The sequence below is a fragment of the Narcine bancroftii genome, chromosome 13 (assembly GCF_036971445.1).
Source record: "Narcine bancroftii isolate sNarBan1 chromosome 13, sNarBan1.hap1, whole genome shotgun sequence".
NCBI classification, from domain to species: domain Eukaryota; kingdom Metazoa; phylum Chordata; class Chondrichthyes; order Torpediniformes; family Narcinidae; genus Narcine; species Narcine bancroftii.
In genome coordinates this window covers 25555656-25580176 of record NC_091481.1, presented here as the reverse complement: position 1 = coordinate 25580176, position 24521 = coordinate 25555656, and the positions used below count along the sequence as shown (strand labels likewise).

The window sequence follows — 24521 nt, the reverse complement described above, 5'->3', positions numbered from 1 at the left end:
GAACCATTTTCCCACATCTGTTTGGTTTTCATTTCCTTCTCCCTCTTACAATCATTCCGGCGTTCTAGGTCTATTGGCTGTCATTCAGCTTGACTGATTCGTGAGCCGAATTGTCCTGTTACCATACTGCATGTCTAAATTTAAATTTAGAAGTTTAAAATTTATGCAAAGTGAGAGGTTGTCCTCTGATCTTCACTGTTCTCCTTACTTTCATGAGGAGTAATCTCAGCAGAGAGCATAGTTCAATCACACATCTAATCAGGATCGGCTGATTTCAATCCAACAATCAAACATTAATTTAGAAGTCAGTTTTTTTTGCCAAGGGAAGACCCATTCTTTCATTTCACCAGCTCATGAAAAAAGTAACCTTTTGACAAATGTTCAGTTACTAACCTCTTCAGTTGCATAGTTGATTGTTTGACTCAAAAATTTACATCACACTCTCGGAAAGTGGGACACTTACTGAATAGAGGCAATGAATTAGCGATCCGATTGTGCCGAATTTTATCAAAATCAGCATGAGGCTTGTCATCTTTCACATCACATGGATTTCAAAGCATTAAACTAGTGCTTTTTAGGAAATGCTCTGAACTTTAACGTCCCGACCCTTTCACCTAATCTGTTGCTGATTGGTACTTTCTGTAATGTTAATCCTTCAGTCGACCTATTCTCCTTCGCAATTGCATCTGTAAAATAAAAAGTGATCACTACAGATTCAGACAAGAATGTATCCTGAAAATTTGAAAAGTATCATGCAAAATATACTTTCCAATGATATGCAGGTGATTAAAAAGTCAAAGTTTTTGCTGATTCACAACAAATTTGATTACCAAGTCATGCTATTCAAGTTGCATTTTCCCACTAATAATGCATTGCTTTCTCTCTCTCTCTCTCGCGCTCTCTCTCCACGAATAGAAACAACATCTTTGACAACTCCCTCAACCACAAGTTCCACAACAGGTGAGTGCATATCCCTTCAATATGTTGACACAATTATTGCTTTACTTCAAAAACATATTACATTCACAGTTCATCCTTTTTTTCTCCAACAAAATGCTCCTTTACAGTAGCTAGGCAACACCAATCAAATTCACATTTGAACATCAATTAAATCTTCTCTCACCCCAATATATATGCCAGACAAATCAATTTTCATTGAATAACAGCCTGATAACCAGTTTAATAAAATAAAATAAAATGGGGAGCTGGATTCAATCATTCTGCCAACACCCAGGATTCACACAAGTCCAGGTCAAGAGTCAGAATTCATTTGATACAGGAAGATGTCATCTTTCACCTGCTCAGTAACAGATTGCAGGTACAGGAGCACACTTGCTTCTTTTCGTTTGTCTCCATTGAATTCCAAAAAATTCTCAATTCTCCACATGCATTTATTTTCACACACAAACGTGAATTTCAATTTTAAATTCGATTAAACCATTGTGACAGTTTGCACTTTGGAAGCTCATCATTTCCAAATAACACATAGAAAATGGGGAGATGACAGTGTTACAGACAGAGGATACAACTCCTGATATTTCCTACTATAACCTGATTCTGGATGCCAAATATGTTTAATTCGCATGGTTCAAAATCGACTTTTGCATTGATCATCATTTCTGTCCCATTTTCAATGGCTCCACATTTCATTGCATTGAAAGGAGCATGGAGTGGTTGTTAACACTTACTTTCTCTTTCATAAGAAACAACTGGAACGAGCACCACGCCGACAGCAGCAAGTTCCACCACAGGTGGGTGAGAACGTCTTTCAATGGCCTTAGTCGAGATTTTCAAATTCACGTCTAATTTAGTTTCATGTCCATCACATTTCTGTAAATTGGGATGCTTTAATATTCTCCTGTAACAAGTCCAAATGCAATGGCTCCTTGTTAAATTCAAATTAAGTCGATAATGATCTTCAGCAAGGAAGGCACGGTGTGCGTAGCATTTAGTGCAACGGAGAGACGGCGACAGCGACCAGTGTTAGAGTGGGGCACTCCTTGTAAGGGGTTTATAACATGTGACCAATTCTGTGTAGTTTCCATCTGGATGCTTCATTTCCATCTCACTCTTACAATCATTTTAGTTCAATTGGGTGTAATTCAGCTGCACGGATCCATGGCCCGAAATGTCCAGTCCCCATGCTGTTCCTCTAACGTTCTCCTTTCTTTCATGACTAGTAACCAGCTCAGCAAAGAGCATTGCTGAATCACATATCTAATCATGATTGGAAGGTTTCAGTCCAGCAATCAAAAATTAATTTAGGAGTCAGATCCTTTGACAACGGAAGACCCATACTTTCATTTCACCAGCTCTAAAAGAAATAACCTTGTGACATATGTTCAATTACTACCATTTCCGTTACACATTTGATTGTTTTTCTTATAAATTTACATCACACTTATGGAATTTGGGACACTTTCTGAACAGAGGCAATGAATTATGGATCCGATGAGCTGACTTTTATGAAAATCAGCTTGAGGCTTGTCATCTTTCACATAACGTGGATTTCAATGCATTCAACTAGTGCTGTTTAGGAAATTCACTGAACTTTATCGTCCAGATCCTTTCACCTAATCTGTTGCTGATTGGTACTTTCTGTAATGTTAATCCTTCAGTCTACCTATTCTCCTTCGCATTTGCATCTGTAAAATAAAAAGTGATCACTGCAGATTTAGACAAAAATGTATCCTGAAAATTTGAAAAGTAAAATGAAAAATATACTTTCCAATGATATGCAGGTGATTAAGAAGTCAAAGTTTTTGCGGAATCACAACAAATTTGATTACCAAGTCATGCTATTCAAGTTGCATTTTCCCACTAATAATGCATTGCTTTCTCTCTCTCTCTCTCTCGCTCTCTCTCCACGAATAGAAACAACATCTTTGACAACTCCCTCAACCACAAGTTCCACAACAGGTGAGTGCATATCCCTTCAATATGTTGACACAAATATTGCTTTACTTCAAAAACATATTATATTCACAGTTCATCCTTTTTATCTCCAACAAAATGCTCCTTTACTGTAGCCAGGCAACACCAATCACATTCACATTTGAACATCAATTAAATCTTCTCTCACCCCAATATATATGCCAGACAAATCAATTTTCATTGAATAACAGCCTGATAACCAGTTTAATAAAATAAAATAAAATGGGGAGCTGGATTCAATCATTCTGCCAATACCCAGGATTCACACAAGTCCAGGTCAAGAGTCAGAATTCATTTGATACAGGAAGATGTCATCTTTCACCTGCTCAGTAACAGTTTGCAGGTACAGGAGCACACTTGCCGCTTTTCGTTTGTCTCCATGGAATTCCAAAAATTCTCAATTTTCCACATGCATTTATTTTCACACACCAACGTGAATTTCAATTTTAAATTCGATTAAACCATTGTGACAGTTTGCACTTTGGAAGCTCATCATTTCCAAATAACATGTAAAAATAGGGAGATGACAGTGTTACAGACAGAGAATATAATGCCTGATATTTCCTACTATAACCTGATTCTGGATGCCAAATATTTTTAATTCGCATGGTTCAAATTCGACTTTTGCATTGATCATCATTTCTGTCCCATTTTCATTTGCTCCACATTTCATTGCATTGAAAGCAGCATGGAGTGGTTGTTAACACTTACTTTCTCTTTCATAAGAAACAACTGGAACGAGCACCACGCCGACAACAGCCACTTCCACCACAGGTGGGTGAGAATGTCTTTCAATGGCCTTAGTCGAGATTTTCAAAATCACGTCTAATTTATTTTCATGTCCATCACAATTCTGTAAAGAGGGATGCTTTAATTTTCTCCTGTAACAAGTCCAAATGCAATTGCTCCTTGATAAATTCAAATTAAGTCGATAATGATCTTCATCAAGGAAGGCATGGTGTGCGTAGCATTTAGTGCAACGTAGTGATGGCGTCAGCGACCAGTGTTAGAGTGGGGCACTCCTTGTAAGGGGTTTATAACATGTGCCCAATTCTGTGTAGTTTCCATCTGGATGCTCCATTTCCATCTCACTCTTACAATCATTCTAGTTCAATTGGGTGTAATTCAGCTGCACGGATCCATGGCCCGAAATGTCCTGTCCCCATGCCGTCCCTCTAACGTTCTCCTTTCTTTCATGACTAGTAACCAGCTCAGCAAAGAGCATTGCTGAATCACATATCTAATCATGATTGGCAGGTTTCAGTCCAGCAATCAAAAATTAATTTAGGAGTCAGATTCTTTGACAATGGAAGACCCATTCTTTCATTTCACCAGCTCTTGAAAGAAATAACCTTGTGATCTATGTACAATTACTACCATTTCAGTTACACATTTGATAGTTTTTCTTCTATGTTTACATCACACTGATGGAATTTGGGACACTTTTCTGAACAGAGGCAATGAATTATGGATCCGATAAGCTGACTTTTATCAAGATCAGCATGAGGCTTGTCATCTTTCACATAACGTGGATTTCAATGCATTCAACTAGTGCTTTTTAGGAAATTCACTGAACTTTATCGTCCAGACCCTTTCACCTAATCTATTGCTGATTGGTACTTTCTGTAATGTTAATCCTTCAGTCTACCTAAACCCAATTGCATTTGTATCTGTAACAAAAAAAGTGAACACAGCAGATTTGGACAAAAAAGTACCCCGAAAAATTGAGTAATATCGTGCATAATATGATTTGTCAACCATATGTCAATGTTGAGCTGAAGTAGAAATCCAGCAAATTCTAAATATGCTCTGGTTTGCATGATGTTCAATTATTTGAAACATTTCCTTAAAATTCATGTTGCATTTTCCCACTAATAATGTATTTGCCTTCTCTCTCTCTCTCTACCGCTCTGCCCACAAATAGAAACAACATCCTTGACAACTCCTTCAACCACAAGTTCCACAACAGGTGAGTGCATATACATTTCAATGTTCCTTTACTGCACATTTCATAATTTTGTTTGTCCAACAACATGCTCCTTTCCTGTGGCCATGTAAATCTAAACAAATTTACATTTGAACACTAGTTAAATCTTCACTCACCTCAATATAAATGCCAGAGAAATAAATATCACTGAATAACAGTCTGATCACCCACTTAAGAAAATTTAATAACATTGGGAGTTGCATCAAATCATTCTCTCAGCACATAGGATTCAATCACGTCCAGGATACTGATACTGACACGTCAAAACTGATATCAGAGTGGAAGATGGCATCTTCCTGCTCAAATAGATGTTTCCTGTTTTCGTCTCCCTACATCATATTCCAAAAATTAACAAATCTCCACATGCATTCATTTTCAAACATATACACGTGAAATACAATGTTGTTTCCTCCAAAACCATTCTGACATTTTGCACGATGGAAGCTCATCATTTCCAAATAATATGGAGAAGATGGGGAGATGACAGTATTACAAACAGAGGATACAACTCCTGACATTTCCAAATGCAACCAGATTCTGTATTCCAAACACTTTTAATTAGCATGAATCAAAATCTATTTTTCCAATGATCATAATTTCTGTTCCAATTTCACTGGCTCTCAATTGAATAGCATTGAAAGGAACATGGGGTGGTTTTTAAAACATTTTCTTTTTCTTTCACAAGAAACTACTGGAACGAGCACAGCTAGCACCACCTACACAACAACCAGTTCCACGACAGGTATGTGATCACGTCTTTGAATGGCTGTAGACGAGATATACAAAAAGTCGTCTATTGCAGTTTCGTGTACGTTTCATTTCCGTAAAAAAGGGTTGCATTAATTTTCTCCTCGAACAAGTCCGCATGCAATTGCTCCTTGTTAAATTCAAAATATGTTCATGATGATCTTCGACAAGGAGTCATGGCTTGCAGAGCAGTTACTGTAACGTTGTTATGTGCCAGGGAACCGTGATCGATTAAGACAACTCTGCAAGGAGTTAGAACCATTTTCCCACATCTGTTTGGTTTTCATTTCCTTCTCACTCTTACAATCATTCCGGCGTTCTAGGTCTATTGGCTGTCATTCAGCTTGACTGATTCGTGAGCCGAATTGTCCTGTTACCATACTGCATGTCTAAATTTAAATTTAGAAGTTTAAAATTTATGCAAAGTTAGAGGTTGTCCTCTGATCTTCACTGTTCTCCTTACTTTCATGAGGAGTAATCTCAGCAGAGAGCATTGTTCAATCACACATCTAATCAGGATCGGCTGATTTCAATCCAGCAATCAAACATTAATTTAGAAGTCAGTTTTTTTTGCCAAGGGAAGACCCATTCTTTCATTTCACCAGCTCATGAAACAAGTAACCTTTTGACAAATGTTCAGTTACTACCCTCTTCAGTTGCATAGTTGATTGTTTGACTCAAAAATTTACATCACACTCTCGGAAAGTGGGACACTTACTGAATAGAGGCAATGAATTAGCGATCCGATTGTGCCAAATTTTATCAAAATCAGCATGAGGCTTGTCATCTTTCACATCACATGGATTTCAAAGCATTAAACTAGTGCTTTTTAGGAAATGCTCTGAACTTTAACGTCCCGACCCTTTCACCTAATCTGTTGCTGATTGGTACTTTCTGTAATGTTAATCCTTCAGTCTACCTATTCTCCTTCGCAATTGCATCTGTAAAATAAAAAGTGATCACTGCAGATTCAGACAAAAATGTATCCTGAAAATTTGAAAAGTATCATGCAAAATATACTTTCCAATGATATGCAGGTGATTAAAAAGTCAAAGTTTTTGCTGATTAACAACAAATTTGATTACCAAGTCATGCTATTCAAGTTGCATTTTCCCACTAATAATGCATTGCTTTCTCTCTCTCTCTCTCTCTCTCTCTATCGCGCTCTCTCTCCACAAATAGAAACAACATCTTTGACAACTCCCTCAACCACAAGTTCCACAACAGGTGAGTGCATATCCCTTCAATATGTTGACACAAATATTGCTTTACTTCAAAAACATATTACATTCACAGTTCATCCTTTTTTTCTCCAACAAAATGCTCCTTTACTGTAGCTAGGCAACACCAATCAAATTCACATTTGAACATCAATTAAATCTTCTCTCACCCCAATATATATGCCAGACAAATCAATTTTCATTGAATAACAGCCTGATAACCAGTTTAATAAAATAAAATAAAATGGGGAGCTGGATTCAATCATTCTGCCAACACCCAGGATTCACACAAGTCCAGGTCAAGAGTCAGAATTCATTTGATACAGGAAGATGTCATCTTTCACCTGCTCAGTAACAGATTGCAGGTACAGGAGCACACTTGCTTCTTTTCGTTTGTCTCCATTGAATTCCAAAAAATTCTCAATTCTCCACATGCATTTATTTTCACACACAAACGTGAATTTCAATTTTAAATTCGATTAAACCATTGTGACAGTTTGCACTTTGGAAGCTCATCATTCCCAAATAACACATAGAAAATGGGGAGATGACAGTGTTACAGACAGAGGATACAATTCCTGATATTTCCTACTATAACCTGATTCTGGATGCCAAATATTTTTAATTCGCATGGTTCAAATTCGACTTTTGCATTGATCATCATTTCTGTCCCATTTTCATTTGCTCCACATTTCATTGCATTGAAAGCAGCATGGAGTGGTTGTTAACACTTACTTTCTCTTTCATAAGAAATAACTGGAACGAGCACCACGCCGACAACAGCCACTTCCACCACAGGTGGGTGAGAATGTCTTTCAATGGCCTTAGTCGAGATTTTCAAAATCACGTCTAATTTAGTTTCATGTCCATCACAATTCTGTAAAGAGGGATGCATTAATTTTCACCTCGAACAAGTCCAAATGCAATGGCTCCTTGTTCAATTCAAATTAAGTCGATAATGATCTTCATCAAGGAAGGCATGGTGTGCGTAGTATTTAGTGCAACGTAGTGATGGCGTCAGCGACCAGTGTTAGAGTGGGGCACTCCTTGTAAGGGGTTTATAACATGTGCCCAATTCTGTGTAGTTTCCATCTGGATGCTCCATTTCCATCTCACTCTTACAATCATTCTAGTTCAATTGGGTGTAATTCAGCTGCACGGATCCATGGCCCGAAATGTCCTGTCCCCATGCCGTTCCTCTAACGTTCTCCTTTCTTTCATGACTAGTAACCAGCTCAGCAAAGAGCATTGCTGAATCACATATCTAATCATGATTGGCAGGTTTCAGTCCAGCAATCAAAAATTAATTTAGGAGTCAGATTCTTTGACAATGGAAGACCCATTCTTTCATTTCACCAGCTCTTGAAAGAAATAACCTTGTGATCTATGTACAATTACTACCATTTCAGTTTCACATTTGATAGTTTTTCTTCTATGTTTACATCACACTGATGGAATTTGGGACACTTTTCTGAACAGAGGCAATGAATTATGGATCCGATGAGCTGACTTTTATCAAGATCAGCAATGAGGCTTGTCATCTTTCACATAACGTGGATTTCAATGCATTCAACTAGTGCTTTTTAGGAAATTCACTGAACTTTATCGTCCAGACCCTTTCACCTAATCTATTGCTGATTGGTACTTTCTGTAATGTTAATCCTTCAGTCTACCTAAACCCAATTGCATTTGTATCTGTAACAAAAAAAGTGAACACAGCAGATTTGGACAAAAACGTACCCTGAAAAATTGAGTAATATCATGCATAATATGATTTGTCAACCATATGTCAATGTTGAGCTGAAGTAGAAATCCAGCAAATTCTAAATATGCTCTGGTTTGCATGATGTTCAATTATTTGAAACATTTCCTTAAAATTCATGTTGCATTTTCCCACTAAAAATGTATTTGCCTTCTCTCTCTCTCTCTCTCCCACTCTGCCCACAAATAGAAACAACATCCTTGACAACTCCTTCAACCACAAGTTCCACAACAGGTGAGTGCATATACATTTCAATGTTCCTTTACTGCACATTTCATAATTTTGTTTGTCCAACAACATGCTCCTTTCCTGTGGCCATGTAAATCTAAACAAATTCACATTTGAACACTAGTTAAATCTTCACTCACCTCAATATAAATGCCAGAGAAATAAATATCACTGAATAACAGTCTGATCACCCACTTAAGAAAATTTAATAACATTGGGAGTTGCATCAAATCATTCTCTCAGCACAGAGGATTCAATCACGTCCAGGATACTAATACTGACACGTCAAAACTGATATCAGAGTGGAAGATGGCATCTTCCTGCTCAAATAGATGTTTCCTGTTTTCGTCTCCCTACATCATATTCCAAAAATTAACAAATCTCCACATGCATTCATTTTCAAACATATACAAGTGAAATACAATGTTGTTTCCTCCAAAACCATTCTGACATTTTGCACGATGGAAGCTCATCATTTCCAAATAACATGGAGAAGATGGGGAGATGACAGTATTACAAACAGAGGATACAACTCCTGACATTTCCAAATGCAACCAGATTCTGTATTCCAAACACTTTTAATTCGCATGAATCAAAATCTATTTTTCCAATGATCATAATTTCTGTTCCAATTTCACTGGCTCTCAATTGAATAGCATTGAAAGGAACATGGGGTGGTTTTTAAAACATTTTCTTTTTCTTTCACAAGAAACTACTGGAACGAGCACAGCTAGCACCACCTACACAACAACCAGTTCCACGACAGGTATGTGATCACGTCTTTGAATGGCTGTAGACGAGATATACAAAAACTCCTCTATTGCAGTTTCGTGTACGTTTCATTTCCGTAAAAAAGGGTTGCATTAATTTTCACCTCGAACAAGTCCGCATGCAATTGCTCCTTGTTAAATTCAAAATATGTTCATGATGATCTTCGACAAGGAGTCATGGCTTGCAGAGCAGTTACTGTAACGTTGTTATGTGCCAGGGAACCGTGATCGATTAAGACAACTCTGCAAGGAGTTAGAACCATTTTCCCACATCTGTTTGGTTTTCATTTCCTTCTCACTCTTACAATCATTCCGGCGTTCTAGGTCTATTGGCTGTCATTCAGCTTGACTGATTCGTGAGCCGAATTGCCCTGTTACCGTACTGCATGTCTAAATTTAAATTTAGAAGTTTAAAATTTATGCAAAGTGAGAGGTTGTCCTCTGATCTTCACTGTTCTCCTTACTTTCATGAGGAGTAATCTCAGCAGAGAGCATTGTTCAATCACACATCTAATCAGGATCGGCTGATTTCAATCCAGCAATCAAACATTAATTTAGAAGTCAGTTTTTTTTGCCAAGGGAAGACCCATTCTTTCATTTCACCAGCTCATGAAAAAAGTAACCTTTTGACAAATGTTCAGTTACTACCCTCTTCAGTGGCATAGTTGATTGTTTGACTCAAAAATTTACATCACACTCTCGGAAAGTCGGACACTTACTGAATAGAGGCAATGAATTAGCGATCCGATTGTGCCGAATTTTATCAAAATCAGCATGAGGCTTGTCATCTTTCACATCACATGGATTTCAAAGCATTAAACTAGTGCTTTTTAGGAAATGCTCTGAACTTTAACGTCCCGACCCTTTCACCTAATCTGTTGCTGATTGGTACTTTCTGTAATGTTAATCCTTCAGTCTACCTATTCTCCTTCGCAATTGCATCTGTAAAATAAAAAGTGATCACTGCAGATTTAGACAAAAATGTATCCTGAAAATTTGAAAAGTACCATGCAAAATATACTTTCCAATGATATGCAGGTGATTAAAAAGTCAAAGTTTTTGCTGATTCACAACAAATTTGATTACCAAGTCATGCTATTCAAGTTGCATTTTCCCACTAATATTGCATTGCTTTCTCTCTCTCTCTCTCTCTCTCGCGCTCTCTCTCCACAAATAGAAACAACATCTTTGACAACTCCCTCAACCACAAGTTCCACAACAGGTGAGTGCATATCCCTTCAATATGTTGACACAAATGTTGCTTTACTTCAAAAACATATTACATTCACAGTTCATCCTTTTTTCTCCAACAAAATGCTCCTTTACTGTAGCTAGGCAACACCAATCAAATTCACATTTGAACATCAATTAAATCTTCTCTCACCCCAATATATATGCCAGACAAATCAATTTTCATTGAATAACAGCCTGATAACCAGTTTAATAAAATAAAATAAAATGGGGAGCTGGATTCAATCATTCTGCCAACACCCAGGATTCACACAAGTCCAGGTCAAGAGTCAGAATTCATTTGATACAGGAAGATGTCATCTTTCACCTGCTCAGTAACAGATTGCAGGTACAGGAGCACACTTGCTTCTTTTCGTTTGTCTCCATTGAATTCCAAAAAATTCTCAATTCTCCACATGCATTTATTTTCACACACAAACGTGAATTTCAATTTTAAATTCGATTAAACCATTGTGACAGTTTGCACTTTGGAAGCTCATCATTCCCAAATAACACATAGAAAATGGGGAGATGACAGTGTTACAGACAGAGGATACAATTCCTGATATTTCCTACTATAACCTGATTCTGGATGCCAAATATTTTTAATTCGCATGGTTCAAATTCGACTTTTGCATTGATCATCATTTCTGTCCCATTTTCATTTGCTCCACATTTCATTGCATTGAAAGCAGCATGGAGTGGTTGTTAACACTTACTTTCTCTTTCATAAGAAATAACTGGAACGAGCACCACGCCGACAACAGCCACTTCCACCACAGGTGGGTGAGAATGTCTTTCAATGGCCTTAGTCGAGATTTTCAAAATCACGTCTAATTTAGTTTCATGTCCATCACAATTCTGTAAAGAGGGATGCTTTAATTTTCTCCTGTAACAAGTCCAAATGCAATTGCTCCTTGTTAAATTCAAATTAAGTTGATAATGATCTTCATCAAGGAAGGCATGGTGTGCGTAGCATTTAGTGCAACGTAGTGATGGCGTCAGCGACCAGTGTTAGAGTGGGGCACTCCTTGTAAGGGGTTTATAACATGTGCCCAATTCTGTGTAGTTTCCATCTGGATGCTCCATTTCCATCTCACTCTTACAATCATTCTAGTTCAATTGGGTGTAATTCAGCTGCACGGATCCATGGCCCGAAATGTCCTGTCCCCATGCCGTTCCTCTAACGTTCTCCTTTCTTTCATGACTCGTAACCAGCTCAGCAAAGAGCATTGCTGAATCACATATCTAATCATGATTGGCAGGTTTCAGTCCAGCAATCAAAAATTAATTTAGGAGTCAGATTCTTTGATAATGGAAGACCCATTCTTTCATTTCACCAGCTCTTGAAAGAAATAACCTTGTGATCTATGTACAATTACTACCATTTCAGTTACACATTTGATAGTTTTTCTTCTATGTTTACATCACACTGATGGAATTTGGGACACTTTTCTGAACAGAGGCAATGAATTATGGATCCGATGAGCTGACTTTTATCAAGATCAGCATGAGGCTTGTCATCTTTCACATAACGTGGATTTCAATGCATTCAACTAGTGCTTTTTAGGAAATTCACTGAACTTTATCGTCCAGACCCTTTCACCTAATCTATTGCTGATTGGTACTTTCTGTAATGTTAATCCTTCAGTCTACCTAAACCCAATTGCATTTGTATCTGTAACAAAAAAAGTGAACACAGCAGATTTGGACAAAAACGTACCCTGAAAAATTGAGTAATATCATGCATAATATGATTTGTCAACCATATGTCAATGTTGAGCTGAAGTAGAAATCCAGCAAATTCTAAATATGCTCTGGTTTGCATGATGTTCAATTATTTGAAACATTTCCTTAAAATTCATGTTGCATTTTCCCACTAATAATGTATTTGCCTTCTCTCTCTCTCTCTCTCTCTCCCGCTCTGCCCACAAATAGAAACAACATCCTTGACAACTCCTTCAACCACAAGTTCCACAACAGGTGAGTGCTTATACATTTCAATGTTCCTTTACTGCACATTTCATAATTTTGTTTGTCCAACAACATGCTCCTTTCCTGTGGCCATGTAAATCTAAACAAATTCACATTTGAACACTAGTTAAATCTTCACTCACCTCAATATAAATGCCAGAGAAATAAATATCACTGAATAACAGTCTGATCACCCACTTAAGAAAATTTAATAACATTGGGAGTTGCATCAAATCATTCTCTCAGCACACAGGATTCAATCACGTCCAGGATACTGATACTGACACGTCAAAACTGATATCAGAGTGGAAGATGGCATCTTCCTGCTCAAATAGATGTTTCCTGTTTTCGTCTCCCTACATCATATTCCAAAAATTAACAAATCTCCACATGCATTCATTTTCAAACATATACACGTGAAATACAATGTTGTTTCCTCCAAAACCATTCTGACATTTTGCACGATGGAAGCTCATCATTTCCAAATAACACATAGAAAATGGGGAGATGACAGTGTTACAGACAGAGGATACAACTCCTGATATTTCCTACTATAACCTGATTCTGGATGCCAAATATTTTAATTCGCATGGTTCAAATTCGACTTTTGCATTGATCATCATTTCTGTCCCATTTTCATTTGCTCCACATTTCATTGCATTGAAAGCAGCATGGAGTGGTTGTTAACACTTACTTTCTCTTTCATAAGAAATAACTGGAACGAGCACCACGCCGACAACAGCCACTTCCACCACAGGTGGGTGAGAATGTCTTTCAATGGCCTTAGTCGAGATTTTCAAAATCACGTCTAATTTAGTTTCATGTCCATCACAATTCTGTAAAGAGGGATGCATTAATTTTCACCTCGAACAAGTCCAAATGCAATGGCTCCTTGTTCAATTCAAATTAAGTCGATAATGATCTTCATCAAGGAAGGCATGGTGTGCGTAGTATTTAGTGCAACGTAGTGATGGCGTCAGCGACCAGTGTTAGAGTGGGGCACTCCTTGTAAGGGGTTTATAACATGTGCCCAATTCTGTGTAGTTTCCATCTGGATGCTCCATTTCCATCTCACTCTTACAATCATTCTAGTTCAATTGGGTGTAATTCAGCTGCACGGATCCATGGCCCGAAATGTCCTGTCCCCATGCCGTTCCTCTAACGTTCTCCTTTCTTTCATGACTAGTAACCAGCTCAGCAAAGAGCATTGCTGAATCACATATCTAATCATGATTGGCAGGTTTCAGTCCAGCAATCAAAAATTAATTTAGGAGTCAGATTCTTTGACAATGGAAGACCCATTCTTTCATTTCACCAGCTCTTGAAAGAAATAACCTTGTGATCTATGTACAATTACTACCATTTCAGTTTCACATTTGATAGTTTTTCTTCTATGTTTACATCACACTGATGGAATTTGGGACACTTTTCTGAACAGAGGCAATGAATTATGGATCCGATGAGCTGACTTTTATCAAGATCAGCATGAGGCTTGTCATCTTTCACATAACGTGGATTTCAATGCATTCAACTAGTGCTTTTTAGGAAATTCACTGAACTTTATCGTCCAGACCCTTTCACCTAATCTATTGCTGATTGGTACTTTCTGTAATGTTAATCCTTCAGTCTACCTAAACCCAATTGCATTTGTATCTGTAACAAAAAAAGTGAACACAGCAGATTTGGACAAAAACGTACCCTGAAAAATTGAGTAATATCATGCATAATATGATTTGTCAACCATATGTCAATGTTGAGCTGAAGTAGAAATCCAGCAAATTCTAAATATGCTCTGGTTTGCATGATGTTCAATTATTTGAAACATTTCCTTAAAATTCATGTTGCATTTTCCCACTAAAAATGTATTTGCCTTCTCTCTCTCTCTCTCTCTCCCACTCTGCCCACAAATAGAAACAACATCCTTGACAACTCCTTCAACCACAAGTTCCACAACAGGTGAGTGCATATACATTTCAATGTTCCTTTACTGCACATTTCATAATTTTGTTTGTCCAACAACATGCTCCTTTCCTGTGGCCATGTAAATCTAAACAAATTCACATTTGAACACTAGTTAAATCTTCACTCACCTCAATATAAATGCCAGAGAAATAAATATCACTGAATAACAGTCTGATCACCCACTTAAGAAAATTTAATAACATTGGGAGTTGCATCAAATCATTCTCTCAGCACAGAGGATTCAATCACGTCCAGGATACTAATACTGACACGTCAAAACTGATATCAGAGTGGAAGATGGCATCTTCCTGCTCAAATAGATGTTTCCTGTTTTCGTCTCCCTACATCATATTCCAAAAATTAACAAATCTCCACATGCATTCATTTTCAAACATATACACGTGAAATACAATGTTGTTTCCTCCAAAACCATTCTGACATTTTGCACGATGGAAGCTCATCATTTCCAAATAACATGGAGAAGATGGGGAGATGACAGTATTACAAACAGAGGATACAACTCCTGACATTTCCAAATGCAACCAGATTCTGTATTCCAAACACTTTTAATTCGCATGAATCAAAATCTATTTTTCCAATGATCATAATTTCTGTTCCAATTTCACTGGCTCTCAGTTGAATAGCATTGAAAGGAGCATGGGGTGGTTTTTAAAACATTTTCTTTTTCTTTCACAAGAAACTACTGGAACGAGCACAGCTAGCACCACCTACACAACAACCAGTTCCACGACAGGTATGTGATCACGTCTTTGAATGGCTGTAGACGAGATATACAAAAACTCCTCTATTGCAGTTTCGTGTACGTTTCATTTCCGTAAAAAAGGGTTGCATTAATTTTCACCTCGAACAAGTCCGCATGCAATTGCTCCTTGTTAAATTCAAAATATGTTCATGATGATCTTCGACAAGGAGTCATGGCTTGCAGAGCAGTTACTGTAACGTTGTTATGTGCCAGGGAACCGTGATCGATTAAGACAACTCTGCAAGGAGTTAGAACCATTTTCCCACATCTGTTTGGTTTTCATTTCCTTCTCACTCTTACAATCATTCCGGCGTTCTAGGTCTATTGGCTGTCATTCAGCTTGACTGATTCGTGAGCCGAATTGTCCTGTTACCGTACTGCATGTCTAAATTTAAATTTAGAAGTTTAAAATTTATGCAAAGTGAGAGGTTGTCCTCTGATCTTCACTGTTCTCCTTACTTTCATGAGGAGTAATCTCAGCAGAGAGCATTGTTCAATCACACATCTAATCAGGATCGGCTGATTTCAATCCAGCAATCAAACATTAATTTAGAAGTCAGTTTTTTTTGCCAAGGGAAGACCCATTCTTTCATTTCACCAGCTCATGAAAAAAGTAACCTTTTGACAAATGTTCAGTTACTACCCTCTTCAGTGGCATAGTTGATTGTTTGACTCAAAAATTTACATCACACTCTCGGAAAGTGGGACACTTACTGAATAGAGGCAATGAATTAGCGATCCGATTGTGCCGAATTTTATCAAAATCAGCATGAGGCTTGTCATCTTTCACATCACATGGATTTCAAAGCATTAAACTAGTGCTTTTTAGGAAATGCTCTGAACTTTAACGTCCCGACCCTTTCACCTATTCTGTTGCTGATTGGTACTTTCTGTAATGTTAATCCTTCAGTCTACCTATTCTCCTTCGCAATTGCATCTGTAAAATAAAAAGTGATCACTGCAGATTTAGACAAATATGTATCCTGAAAATTTGAAAAGTACCATGCAAAATATACTTTCCAATGATATGCAGGTGATTAAAAAGTCAAAGTTTTTGCTGATTCACAACAAATTTGATTACCAAGTCATGCTATTCAAGTTGCATTTTCCCACTAATAATGCATTGCTTTCTCTCTCTCTCTCTCTCTCTCTCTCGCGCTCTCTCTCCACAAATAGAAACAACATCTTTGACAACTCCCTCAACCACAAGTTCCACAACAGGTGAGTGCATATCCCTTCAATATGTTGACACAAATGTTGCTTTACTTCAAAAACATATTACATTCACAGTTCATCCTTTTTTCTCCAACAAAATGCTCCTTTACTGTAGCTAGGCAACACCAATCAAATTCACATTTGAACATCAATTAAATCTTCTCTCACCCCAATATATATGCCAGACAAATCAATTTTCATTGAATAACAGCCTGATAACCAGTTTAATAAAATAAAATAAAATGGGGAGCTGGATTCAATCATTCTGCCAACACCCAGGATTCACACAAGTCCAGGTCAAGAGTCAGAATTCATTTGATACAGGAAGATGTCATCTTTCACCTGCTCAGTAACAGATTGCAGGTACAGGAGCACACTTGCTTCTTTTCGTTTGTCTCCATTGAATTCCAAAAAATTCTCAATTCTCCACATGCATTTATTTTCACACACAAACGTGAATTTCAATTTTAAATTCGATTAAACCATTGTGACAGTTTGCACTTTGGAAGCTCATCATTCCCAAATAACACATAGAAAATGGGGAGATGACAGTGTTACAGACAGAGGATACAATTCCTGATATTTCCTACTATAACCTGATTCTGGATGCCAAATATTTTTAATTCGCATGGTTCAAATTCGACTTTTGCATTGATCATCATTTCTGTCCCATTTTCATTTGCTCCACATTTCATTGCATTGAAAGCAGCATGGAGTGGTTGTTAACACTTACTTTCTCTTTCATAAGAAATAACTGGAACGAGCACCACGCCGACAACAGCCACTTCCACCACAGGTGGGTGAGAATGTCTTTCAATGGCCTTAGTCGAGATTTTCAAAATCACGTCTAATTTAGTTTCATGTCCATCACAATTCTGTAAAGAGGGATGCTTTAATTTTCTCCTGTAACAAGTCCAAATGCAATTGCTCCTTGTTAAATTCAAATTAAGTTGATAATGATCTTCATCAAGGAAGGCATGGTGTGCGTAGCATTTAGTGCAACGTAGTGATGGCGTCAGCGACCAGTGTTAGAGTGGGGCACTCCTTGTAAGGGGTTTATAACATGTGCCCAATTCTGTGTAGTTTCCATCTGGATGCTCCATTTCCATCTCACTCTTACAATCATTCTAGTTCAATTGGGTGTAATTCAGCTGCACGGATCCATGGCCCGAAATGTCCTGTCCCCATGCCGTTCCTCTAACGTTCTCCTTTCTTTCATGACTCGTAACCAGCTCAGCAAAGAGCATTGCTGAATCACATATCTAATCATGATTGGCAGGTTTCAGTCCAGCAATCAAAAATTAATTTAGGAGTCAGATTCTTTGATAATGGAAGACCCATTCTTTCATTTCACCAGCTCTTGAAAGAAATAACCTTGTGATCTATGTACAATTACTACCATTTCAGTTACACATTTGATAGTTTTTCTTCTATGTTTACATCACACTGATGGAATTTGGGACACTTTTCTGAACAGAGGCAATGAATTATGGATCCGATGAGCTGACTTTTATCAAGATCAGCATGAGGCTTGTCATCTTTCACATAACGTGGATTTCAATGCATTCAACTAGTGCTTTTTAGGAAATTCACTGAACTTTATCGTCCAGACCCTTTCACCTAATCTATTGCTGATTGGTACTTTCTGTAATGTTAATCCTTCAGTCTACCTAAACCCAATTGCATTTGTATCTGTAACAAAAAAAGTGAACACAGCAGATTTGGACAAAAACGTACCCTGAAAAATTGAGTAATATCATGCATAATATGATTTGTCAACCATATGTCAATGTTGAGCTGAAGTAGAAATCCAGCAAATTCTAAATATGCTCTGGTTTGCATGATGTTCAATTATTTGAAACATTTCCTTAAAATTCATGTTGCATTTTCCCACTAATAATGTATTTGCCTTCTCTCTCTCTCTCTCTCTCTCCCGCTCTGCCCACAAATAGAAACAACATCCTTGACAACTCCTTCAACCACAAGTTCCACAACAGGTGAGTGCATATACATTTCAATGTTCCTTTACTGCACATTTCATAATTTTGTTTGTCCAACAACATGCTCCTTTCCTGTGGCCATGTAAATCTAAACAAATTCACATTTGAACACTAGTTAAATCTTCACTCACCTCAATATAAATGCCAGAGAAATAAATATCACTGAATAACAGTCTGATCACCCACTTAAGAAAATTTAATAACATTGGGAGTTGCATCAAATCATTCTCTCAGCACACAGGATTCAATCACGTCCAGGATACTGATACTGACACGTCAAAACTGATATCAGAGTGGAAGATGGCATCTTCCTGCTCAAATAGATGTTTCCTGTTTTCGTCTCCCTACATCATATTCCAAAAATTAACAAATCTCCACATGCATTCATTTTCAAACATATACACGTGAAATACAATGTTGTTTCCTCCAAAACCATTCTGACATTTTGCACGATGGAAGCTCATCATTTCCAAATAACACATAGAAAATGGGGAGATGACAGTGTTACAGACAGAGGATACAACTCCTGATATTTCCTACTATAACCTGATTCTGGATGCCAAATATTTTAATTCGCATGGTTCAAATTCGACTTTTGCATTGATCATCATTTCTGTCCCATTTTCATTTGCTCCACATTTCATTGCATTGAAAGCAGCATGGACTGGTTGTTAACACTTACTTTCTCTTTCATAAGAAATAACTGGAACGAGCACCACGCCGACAACAGCCACTTCCACCACAGGTGGGTGAGAATGTCTTTCAATGGCCTTAGTCGAGATTTTCAAAATCACGTCTAATTTAGTTTCATGTCCATCACAATTCTGTAAAGAGGGATGCATTAATTTTCACCTCGAACAAGTCCAAATGCAATGGCTCCTTGTTCAATTCAAATTAAGTCGATAATGATCTTCATCAAGGAAGGCATGGTGTGCGTAGTATTTAGTGCAACGTAGTGATGGCGTCAGCGACCAGTGTTAGAGTGGGGCACTCCTTGTAAGGGGTTTATAACATGTGCCCAATTCTGTGTAGTTTCCATCTGGATGCTCCATTTCCATCTCACTCTTACAATCATTCTAGTTCAATTGGGTGTAATTCAGCTGCACGGATCCATGGCCCGAAATGTCCTGTCCCCATGCCGTTCCTCTAACGTTCTCCTTTCTTTCATGACTAGTAACCAGCTCAGCAAAGAGCATTGCTGAATCACATATCTAATCATGATTGGCAGGTTTCAGTCCAGCAATCAAAAATTAATTTAGGAGTCAGATTCTTTGACAATGGAAGACCCATTCTTTCATTTCACCAGCTCTTGAAAGAAATAACCTTGTGATCTATGTACAATTACTACCATTTCAGTTTCACATTTGATAGTTTTTCTTCTATGTTTACATCACACTGATGGAATTTGGGACACTTTTCTGAACAGAGGCAATGAATTATGGATCCGATGAGCTGACTTTTATCAAGATCAGCATGAGGCTTGTCATCTTTCACATAACGTGGATTTCAATGCATTCAACTAGTGCTTTTTAGGAAATTCACTGAACTTTATCGTCCAGACCCTTTCACCTAATCTATTGCTGATTGGTACTTTCTGTAATGTTAATCCTTCAGTCTACCTAAACCCAATTGCATTTGTATCTGTAACAAAAAAAGTGAACACAGCAGATTTGGACAAAAACGTACCCTGAAAAATTGAGTAATATCATGCATAATATGATTTGTCAACCATATGTCAATGTTGAGCTGAAGTAGAAATCCAGCAAATTCTAAATATGCTCTGGTTTGCATGATGTTCAATTATTTGAAACATTTCCTTAAAATTCATGTTGCATTTTCCCACTAAAAATGTATTTGCCTTCTCTCTCTCTCTCTCTCTCCCACTCTGCCCACAAATAGAAACAACATCCTTGACAACTCCTTCAACCACAAGTTCCACAACAGGTGAGTGCATATACATTTCAATGTTCCTTTACTGCACATTTCATAATTTTGTTTGTCCAACAACATGCTCCTTTCCTGTGGCCATGTAAATCTAAACAAATTCACATTTGAACACTAGTTAAATCTTCACTCACCTCAATATAAATGCCAGAGAAATAAATATCACTGAATAACAGTCTGATCACCCACTTAAGAAAATTTAATAACATTGGGAGTTGCATCAAATCATTCTCTCAGCACAGAGGATTCAATCACGTCCAGGATACTAATACTGACACGTCAAAACTGATATCAGAGTGGAAGATGGCATCTTCCTGCTCAAATAGATGTTTCCTGTTTTCGTCTCCCTACATCATATTCCAAAAATTAACAAATCTCCACATGCATTCATTTTCAAACATATACACGTGAAATACAATGTTGTTTCCTCCAAAACCATTCTGACATTTTGCACGATGGAAGCTCATCATTTCCAAATAACATGGAGAAGATGGGGAGATGACAGTATTACAAACAGAGGATACAACTCCTGACATTTCCAAATGCAACCAGATTCTGTATTCCAAACACTTTTAATTCGCATGAATCAAAATCTATTTTTCCAATGATCATAATTTCTGTTCCAATTTCACTGGCTCTCAGTTGAATAGCATTGAAAGGAGCATGGGGTGGTTTTTAAAACATTTTCTTTTTCTTTCACAAGAAACTACTGGAACGAGCACAGCTAGCACCACCTACACAACAACCAGTTCCACGACAGGTATGTGATCACGTCTTTGAATGGCTGTAGACGAGATATACAAAAACTCCTCTATTGCAGTTTCGTGTACGTTTCATTTCCGTAAAAAAGGGTTGCATTAATTTTCACCTCGAACAAGTCCGCATGCAATTGCTCCTTGTTAAATTCAAAATATGTTCATGATGATCTTCGACAAGGAGTCATGGCTTGCAGAGCAGTTACTGTAACGTTGTTATGTGCCAGGGAACCGTGATCGATTAAGACAACTCTGCAAGGAGTTAGAACCATTTTCCCACATCTGTTTGGTTTTCATTTCCTTCTCACTCTTACAATCATTCCGGCGTTCTAGGTCTATTGGCTGTCATTCAGCTTGACTGATTCGTGAGCCGAATTGTCCTGTTACCGTACTGCATGTCTAAATTTAAATTTAGAAGTTTAAAATTTATGCAAAGTGAGAGGTTGTCCTCTGATCTTCACTGTTCTCCTTACTTTCATGAGGAGTAATCTCAGCAGAGAGCATTGTTCAATCACACATCTAATCAGGATCGGCTGATTTCAATCCAGCAATCAAACATTAATTTAGAAGTCAGTTTTTTTTGCCAAGGGAAGACCCATTCTTTCATTTCACCAGCTCATGAAAAAAGTAACCTTTTGACAAATGTTCAGTTACTACCCTCTTCAGTGGCATAGTTGATTGTTTGACTCAAAAATTTACATCACACTCTCGGAAAGTCGGACACTTACTGAATAGAGGCAATGAATTAGCGATCCGATTGTGCCGAATTTTATCAAAATCAGCATGAGGCTTGTCATCTTTCACATCACATGGATTTCAAAGCATTAAACTAGTGCTTTTTAGGAAATGCTCTGAACTTTAACGTCCCGACCCTTTCACCTATTCTGTTGCTGATTGGTACTTTCTGTAATGTTAATCCTTCAGTCTACCTATTCTCCTTCGCAATTGCATCTGTAAAATAAAAAGTGATCACTGCAGATTTAGACAAATATGTATCCTGAAAATTTGAAAAGTACCATGCAAAATATACTTTCCAATGATATGCAGGTGATTAAAAAGTCAAAGTTTTTGCTGATTCACAACAAATTTGATTACCAAGTCATGCTATTCAAGTTGCATTTTCCCACTAATAATGCATTGCTTTCTCTCTCTCTCTCTCTCTCTCTCTCGCGCTCTCTCTCCACAAATAGAAACAACATCTTTGACAACTCCCTCAACCACAAGTTCCACAACAGGTGAGTGCATATCCCTTCAATATGTTGACACAAATGTTGCTTTACTTCAAAAACATATTACATTCACAGTTCATCCTTTTTTCTCCAACAAAATGCTCCTTTACTGTAGCTAGGCAACACCAATCAAATTCACATTTGAACATCAATTAAATCTTCTCTCACCCCAATATATATGCCAGACAAATCAATTTTCATTGAATAACAGCCTGATAACCAGTTTAATAAAATAAAATAAAATGGGGAGCTGGATTCAATCATTCTGCCAACACCCAGGATTCACACAAGTCCAGGTCAAGAGTCAGAATTCATTTGATACAGGAAGATGTCATCTTTCACCTGCTCAGTAACAGATTGCAGGTACAGGAGCACACTTGCTTCTTTTCGTTTGTCTCCATTGAATTCCAAAAAATTCTCAATTCTCCACATGCATTTATTTTCACACACAAACGTGAATTTCAATTTTAAATTCGATTAAACCATTGTGACAGTTTGCACTTTGGAAGCTCATCATTCCCAAATAACACATAGAAAATGGGGAGATGACAGTGTTACAGACAGAGGATACAATTCCTGATATTTCCTACTATAACCTGATTCTGGATGCCAAATATTTTTAATTCGCATGGTTCAAATTCGACTTTTGCATTGATCATCATTTCTGTCCCATTTTCATTTGCTCCACATTTCATTGCATTGAAAGCAGCATGGAGTGGTTGTTAACACTTACTTTCTCTTTCATAAGAAATAACTGGAACGAGCACCACGCCGACAACAGCCACTTCCACCACAGGTGGGTGAGAATGTCTTTCAATGGCCTTAGTCGAGATTTTCAAAATCACGTCTAATTTAGTTTCATGTCCATCACAATTCTGTAAAGAGGGATGCTTTAATTTTCTCCTGTAACAAGTCCAAATGCAATTGCTCCTTGTTAAATTCAAATTAAGTTGATAATGATCTTCATCAAGGAAGGCATGGTGTGCGTAGCATTTAGTGCAACGTAGTGATGGCGTCAGCGACCAGTGTTAGAGTGGGGCACTCCTTGTAAGGGGTTTATAACATGTGCCCAATTCTGTGTAGTTTCCATCTGGATGCTCCATTTCCATCTCACTCTTACAATCATTCTAGTTCAATTGGGTGTAATTCAGCTGCACGGATCCATGGCCCGAAATGTCCTGTCCCCATGCCGTTCCTCTAACGTTCTCCTTTCTTTCATGACTCGTAACCAGCTCAGCAAAGAGCATTGCTGAATCACATATCTAATCATGATTGGCAGGTTTCAGTCCAGCAATCAAAAATTAATTTAGGAGTCAGATTCTTTGATAATGGAAGACCCATTCTTTCATTTCACCAGCTCTTGAAAGAAATAACCTTGTGATCTATGTACAATTACTACCATTTCAGTTACACATTTGATAGTTTTTCTTCTATGTTTACATCACACTGATGGAATTTGGGACACTTTTCTGAACAGAGGCAATGAATTATGGATCCGATGAGCTGACTTTTATCAAGATCAGCATGAGGCTTGTCATCTTTCACATAACGTGGATTTCAATGCATTCAACTAGTGCTTTTTAGGAAATTCACTGAACTTTATCGTCCAGACCCTTTCACCTAATCTATTGCTGATTGGTACTTTCTGTAATGTTAATCCTTCAGTCTACCTAAACCCAATTGCATTTGTATCTGTAACAAAAAAAGTGAACACAGCAGATTTGGACAAAAACGTACCCTGAAAAATTGAGTAATATCATGCATAATATGATTTGTCAACCATATGTCAATGTTGAGCTGA

The 24521-nt window shown here is 37.6% G+C and overlaps 1 protein-coding gene across 1 annotated transcript in view; it reads left to right on the top strand.

The window, feature by feature from the left end:
- Positions 1–24521, top strand: part of LOC138748010 (mucin-19-like) — a 64049-nt gene that overhangs the window by 23724 nt on the left and 15804 nt on the right. Inside the window, exons 20-24 of the mRNA XM_069907710.1 lie at positions 1704–1751; positions 5607–5663; positions 9588–9644; positions 15512–15568; positions 21440–21496. Of these exons, the coding sequence (XP_069763811.1) occupies positions 1704–1751; positions 5607–5663; positions 9588–9644; positions 15512–15568; positions 21440–21496 (276 nt within the window). The remainder of the gene's footprint in view (positions 1–1703; positions 1752–5606; positions 5664–9587; positions 9645–15511; positions 15569–21439; positions 21497–24521) is intronic.